The 6,583-nt window shown below is 50.8% G+C and overlaps 2 protein-coding genes across 2 annotated transcripts; one reads left to right on the top strand and one right to left on the bottom strand.

The window, feature by feature from the left end:
• The first annotated feature begins 2,750 nt into the window (after positions 1-2,750).
• LOC103641900 (Calcium-binding EF hand family protein) lies at positions 2,751-3,193 on the top strand. Its single transcript, XM_020547209.2, has one exon. The coding sequence runs from the start codon at positions 2,770-2,772 to the stop codon at positions 3,181-3,183; it is 414 nt and encodes a 137-aa protein (XP_020402798.1). The 5' UTR covers positions 2,751-2,769; the 3' UTR covers positions 3,184-3,193.
• A 381-nt stretch (positions 3,194-3,574) lies between these two features.
• Positions 3,575-4,741, bottom strand: LOC103645133 (serine--glyoxylate aminotransferase). The gene is made up of 2 exons (XM_008668249.2): positions 4,110-4,741; positions 3,575-3,992 (listed from the first exon to the last, which is right to left on the bottom strand). Exons 1-2 carry the CDS (start codon positions 4,617-4,619, stop codon positions 3,855-3,857), a joined length of 648 nt encoding a protein of 215 aa, XP_008666471.2. The 5' UTR covers positions 4,620-4,741; the 3' UTR covers positions 3,575-3,854.
• Positions 4,742-6,583: the final 1,842 nt, after the last annotated feature.

Below are 6,583 nucleotides of genomic sequence, written 5' to 3'. Positions count from 1 at the left end.
TCCGCGTAAGCCCGAGGTCCCGAGGTCGATGCGGGGGAGGAAGCCGTGCTTCGATTCGATCTCATCTTCCAATGAGAACTAGCTGCCGCAGGAGCCCGTGCCGACGCAACACCATGACACCGATGGCAAGCTCGTGGCGCACAGATCGTATAAATAGATCATAACCAGTAAACATACCACTCGATGACGTAGAGAGAGAATCGAAGCCTGTCGCGTAGGACAGTTTGGCAAGGCCAAGATACCTGCCAGCTTGACGAAGAGTTGATGCAGATCTGATCCCGTAGCAACGTCGAGGTAGAGCGTGCTAATAACGTATTGAGAACTACGTTACCACGGATCACCAGATCCGCTCCCTTCCCTCCCATCAGCAGTAGAGGCGTAAGAAGCTGTAGAGAACCCGTCTCCCTTTCCATAAGTACGACAAAGGAAACACACGAGACACAGGATATAGGGTTGGGCCTCTGGCCTCTTTCTGGTCTCTATCACTACCGGAATCCGAGGCTTTGCCGAGTGTTGTATTCTTTGTCGAGTGCCTTTTGTCGGGCACTCGGCAAAGAAGGCTTTGCCGAGAGCCGCACTCGGTAAAGTTAGGCTCTCGGCAAAGAGCCTCTTTACCGAGTGCTGAACACTCGGCACAGGGCGGCACTCGGCAAAGAATAGTTTGCCGAGTGTCAAACACTCGACAAAGGTGGCTCTCGGCAAAGGGCCGTCAGCGGCCGTCCCAGAGCTGACGGCCGTCAGTCTTTGCCGAGAGCCAACGGCTGGCACTCGGCAAAGAGGCTTCTTTGCCGAGTGTCACCCTTTTGACACTCGGCAAAGCATTCTTTGCCGAGTGTCACCTGTTGACACTCGGCAAAGTGTATTTTTATTTTTTAAATTTTGTCTCCCAAATTTTTTGTGGTATGTTCCTACACTATGTAGACCTACATGTATCATTTGTGGACAATTATAACATAGTTTCCATAGTTAGTAGATTTAGTTCGTTTATTTGAATTTCTTCGGAAAATTCAAATTTGAACTGCAGGTCACTCGAAACTTGGAAAACCGTTCATAAAAAAATGATATCCATGTTACTTAGCATAAGTTACGACCGATTGTAGAAGCGTACCAGAAACTTCGAGCAACATGCTCACTAAACATGGCCGTGAACTTGACATCCACATGTTTAAAAATTGTATAAAACACAAACAAAGTCAGAAAATCATGAAACTTGTCCACGTGTCATGATATCATATGTACAGGCTGTGATAAAAATTTTAGAATGTTTGAAGAAAGTTGTGAGACACTATGTGTAGAAACCTAGAGGACTACACATGAAATCAAAGAGTTTCAATGTGGATCTCTTAGGTTTCTACACATAGTGTCTCACAACTTTCTCCAAACATTCTAAAATTTTTATCACAGCCTGTACATATGATATCATGACACGTGGACAAGTTTCATGATTTTCTGACTTTGTTTGTGTTTTATACAATTTTTAAACATGTGGATGCCAAGTTCACGGTCATGTTTAGTGAGCATGTTGCTTGAAGTTTTCGGTCCGCTCCTGCAACCGGTCGTAACTTATGCTAAGTTCACGGCCACTTTTGCATGGGGACCCTCTCTGGTGGGCTCTTTGTCGAGTGCTGCCTGGACGACACTCGGCAAAGATAACTTCTTTGCCGAGTGTCACCAGGAACACTCGGCAAAGCCGCCGTCTCCGTCACCCCGGCGCCGTAACGGCCGTTATTTTTTGCCGAGTGCTCTCTGGCACTCGGCAAAGATCTTTGCCGAGTGCCCGAGAAAAAGCTCTCGGCAAAGAAGGCTTTGCCGATGCACTGTTCACCGAGCCTTCTTTGCCGAGTGTGACACTCGGCAAAGCTTTTGCCGAGTGTTTTGAGGGCTTCGCCGAGTGCTTCGGACACTCGGCAAAGCGCTCATTTCCGGTAGTGTATCTTATGAGGGGGTGTACAGGTTTCTTATATAGAGATGTGAGAACCCTCAGGGGCAAAGCAAGTATTTGCCCACATAACCCTAACTAGGGTTATTTAACAATGTATTCATTTGCTATGGTCCAAGCACACATCTGGAGTTCATTCTGTCCTTCGAGGAAAGTTTTGGCGTAAACACAATGGCAAAAGAGAAACTTCATTATTAACGACCTACATCATTATTAACATTAGTATCATCGTAGAACCTCAGGAACAAATTGATGTCGCCACCGAGGTGTAAAACCTGTTATTTTATTTTAATGGCTTGTTGAAGAGATGCCCTTTAATCTTATTATTTTTTTCTAAATTTAACTTTTAAAATGGCTTCGCTTAGTTTTTTTTGTTATGTAGATGTAGTTTATGTATCGTTTCCATTGCTCGGAATATACGTACCTGACAATTAATGTAGAAAATTAGTTTGCGATGATCGTATCACTTTTTGAACCACGTCAGTTCTATTTATTGTCACGCCGCCAGTTTACTACTTGCCGTCAACTAATAACCGACCTGGCACACGTTTTCTCCATAGAATAGACCCAGTAATGGTACGATGAAACGACAGCTGAACGGGCCACTTCGCGTAGTTCCGAGCACCCGCCACACAACTCGCGCCCACGGCATCTGACCGGCGTCAAAACCCACCGGCCCAGCCCAACCTGTCTGCAGAAACCGTCGGCCCAGGCGCCCTTTCCAGGTACGTCCAGTCGCGACTCTATAAAAAAAAGGCAGGGCAGAGAGCCCAGAGCAAACTCACACACCAACACATCCAAGGAACACGAACAGCGAGAGGAATCCGACGATGAGCGTGGAGATCCTGGACGGGAGCACGGTGCGGAGCTTCGTGGAGGACGAGCGCGCCTTCAACTCCTCGGTGGACGGCCGCTTCGCCGCGCTGGACGCCGACCACGACGGCCTGCTCACCTACGCCGAGATGGCAGGGGAGCTCATGAGCCTGCGGGTGCTGGAGAGGCACTTCGGCGTGGACGAGGCCGCGGTGGCGCCGGAGGAGCTCGGGGCGCTGTACCGCGGCCTGTTCGCGCGGTTCGACAGGGACGGCAGCGGCATGGTGGACCGGCACGAGTTCCGTGCGGAGATGAAGGAGGTGATGCTCGGCGTGGCCAACGGGCTCGGCTTCCTCCCCGTGCAGATGGTCCTAGACGAAGGCAGCTTCCTCAAGGTCGCCGTCGACAGGGAGCTCGCCAAAGCTGCCTGATGTTCTTCAGCGCAACAGCCAGTACTTCGCTTGGAGTTTTTCGGTTTCGTTATTGAATTTTTCGCCAATTTTACATTGAGTTACAACAGTATATGTTATGTACTTCGTTTTTCGAAACACTTATTCTATGATCGCGCAAAGACTTGACAGCAATACATACCAGTGATTTGTGACTTGTGAGAGTGTTTTTTTTTGTCTGTGAGAATGGCATGTCCTATGATCTGATTTTAGTTTAGACTCAGGAAAAAAAAACTACTACTGCTTCCGTACTTTGACCAATCGTTTTATTTAAAATATAAAATTTTAAGTTAAGCATAAACTACCTAAATGATAAAACAAATTACAACAAAATAATCACAAAAAAACTACTATTGTAATGGAAGAAGCAGAGTTGATCGGTACTACGATCCCATTATAGTTAAATCTGGGCAGGGCTATACATGTAGATTAATTTGAAGTTTAATCAAACCTGTAATTCATAAAACTATACTACTACTATGTAGCAACAACTGGGTGTGAAATTTAACTTTACATTCTGAGATAGTTCGTTACTGCAGGCAATAAGCCGCTCTACGAGACAGCAGAGGCGGAGATGTCTGCACGCTTTGTTCGTTCGTCTGCCCACTCGTTGTAGCTGGCCTTGTTTGCGATATCCTTCCCTTACATTGTTCTCAGATCCTAGATGGAATGAGCGGCGTGGAGTTTGACAGGTACGCCGCCGCGGCCGCCACGCCGCTACCTAGCTTCACTGGGTACCCCACATCCTTGAGCACCATCTCCACACCGCTCAGACATCCCAGAAGTTGCAGCTGACAAAGAAGAGAAGAATTTTTTTTGGGAGCATCAAGACAAGATATAGTACGTTGCACTGATTAATTAAACGAATTGCCAATATATAACGGTAACGCAACCCTGCAGTGCACTACCTCGTTGAGGTTGCCGAGATGGCCGATCCTGAAGACCTTCCCGGCGACCTTGTTGAGGCCGAGGCCGAGGCTGAGGTTGTACCGCTTCCACGCGTGCCTGACGACCTCGGCGCTGTCGATGTTGGGCGGCACGACGACGGCGGTGACGGTGTCGCTGAACCACTCCTCCTTCTGGCAGCAGTTGCTGAGCCCCCACGCCTCGACGGCGAGCCTGGTGGCTGTCCCAAGGCGGTTGTGCCTCCTCACGACGTTGTCCAGCCCTTCCTCGAAGATGAGGTCGAGCGCGGTGCGGAGGCCGTAGAGGAGCTGGATGGAGGGCGTGTAGGGCCAGTACGTGCCCATGTCGTAGAACCTGAGGTAGTCCTTCCAGTCGAAGAAGACGCGCACGGACCTGGCCGTCTTGCTGGCCTCCAGCGCCCTGGGGCTGGCGCACACGATGCCCATCCCCGTCGGCATCGACAGCGCCTTCTGCGAGCCCGTGAGCGCCACGTCCACGCCCCACTCATCCATGCGGAAGTCCAGCGCGCAGATGGACGACACGCCGTCCACCAGCAGCAGCGCCGGGTGCGCGTGCTTGTCCAGCAGCGCGCGCACGGCGGCCAGGTCGTTGGTGACGCCCGTGGCCGTCTCGTTGTGCATATAGATGTACATGAGGCACGGGCCCGTTAACCCAGCCCGAGGCCTGTTTTTTTTGGCCCGGTTCGCGCCCGGCCCAGCACGTATGGAATGGGCCCGGGCTGGCACGGCCCAGTGGAGCAGGCCGTGCCTGGGCTGCTGGCCAGGCACGTGGGCCGGCACGGCACGGCCTGCTCCGTGCGGACAGCCCGGTCGGGGCCCGTAGCCGACGCCGTGGACAGCCGCCCCCTTACCTCTTCGGCTCCTCGCCCCATGGGCCCCACCTCTCAGTCCCTCGCACTCGCATTCGCACCCGCTCGCTCCCTGCTCCCTCTCTCTCCCGACTTGGCGGCGATTGACTTGGCGAATCGGCGAATCCCCTCCATCGCGGCGCAGCCCCGATCCAGCGACCTCGGCTTCCGTCCCCGACGCCGGTGACCTCGATCCACCAGCTCCTCTCTAACCCTAACCCCTCTCCCCTATCCAATCTCCTCTCTCTCGGTGAACTATGTGAGTTCGTGTTGTCGTCTCGCCCTCCCCTCCGGCCCTCCCCCGCTCGCCGTCGTCTCTAATCGGTCTCTGTCTGTCGTGTGTCGTCTGGGTGGCCCCCGTGTTCTCCGGCATCGGGCTTCGGTAGCACAGGTAAACCCTAACCCTAACCCTAACCCTAGATCTTTCGTAAACCCTAACCCTAACCCTAACTGTATATTGTTCTGCTCTTTTGTAGGTCAGTTGCTGATGCCTCGTCTTCCTCCTCTGGGGTAGATCGGGCACGGCGACTGCGTGCTCAACGTTGAGGGACGGTACTGGAGTTCGACCGTCCACGGTGAAGGTCGCCATGGCGGATGATGACGATGTCAATCCGGTCACCGGCAACGACGACCTTCGCGCGGCAGGGCTTGTCCCAGATGACGAAGACGACATCCAGGCTGATGTTGCTGCTTTGCTCAGTATCGATCTAACCTCTGCTCCTGTCGATCTAAGTTCTAATCCGACCAACGCTGGTGGAGGGCTTGCTACGACCACCGATACTCCGATCGGCTCCACCAGCACCGATGGTGGTACTGGTACCTCATCTGTTGGTAAGCGTAAATCTACTGTCTGGGTTGATTTTGATGAGGTATTTGAGAAAGTGAATGGGTCCAATGTTCGAATTGCTGCTATTTGTAGAATGTGTAAGACTCGTTTATCTGCTAGATCTTCTGCTGGTACTGGGCATTTGCTTAGACACCAGAAAGCTTGTAGGAAGAAGGTTGATCACGCTGCTAGGGTCCAGTCTAGGCTTGCTTTCAATCCTGATGGTTCTCTACACAATTGGGAATATGATCCTATTTTTGCTCGAACTGAGTTGTGTCGTCTGATTGCTAGGCTTGACCTTCCATTAGGTATTGGTGTCACAGGCCTGGGAGGATTATATTGCCCGTGCTCATAACCCCAGGTTTACCAAAGTGTCCTGACAGACCACCACTAGAGACCTTCTGAAGCTTTTCACTGAACGACGTAATGTGCTTATCAATTCTGTGTTGCTTGCTACTTCTTCGGTTGCATTAACCTCAGATATTTGGTCTGGTAATGCTAAGGAGGACTACATTAGTGTTGTCTGTCATTATGTTAATGCTGATTGGGAATTACAAAAAAAGGTCATTGGTCTTAGGCTTATTGAGGTTAGACATACTGGTCAAAATATTGCTGAAAGAATTGGTGTTGTGGTTCAGGAGTTTTGTCTGGTTGACAAGATTTTCTCTGTCACTCTAGACAATGCTTCTTCTAATTCAAAGGCTATGGATACATTGACACCTTTGTTTGCTGGTTATTTGGGTCCTGATCCTTCTTCTAACTACACTCTTATGCATCAACGT

Source organism: Zea mays, chromosome 1 (assembly GCF_902167145.1).
Source record: "Zea mays cultivar B73 chromosome 1, Zm-B73-REFERENCE-NAM-5.0, whole genome shotgun sequence".
NCBI lineage: Eukaryota > Viridiplantae > Streptophyta > Magnoliopsida > Poales > Poaceae > Zea > Zea mays.
Note: the sequence above shows the minus strand (reverse complement) of the source record. Positions and strands in the feature narration are given on the sequence as shown.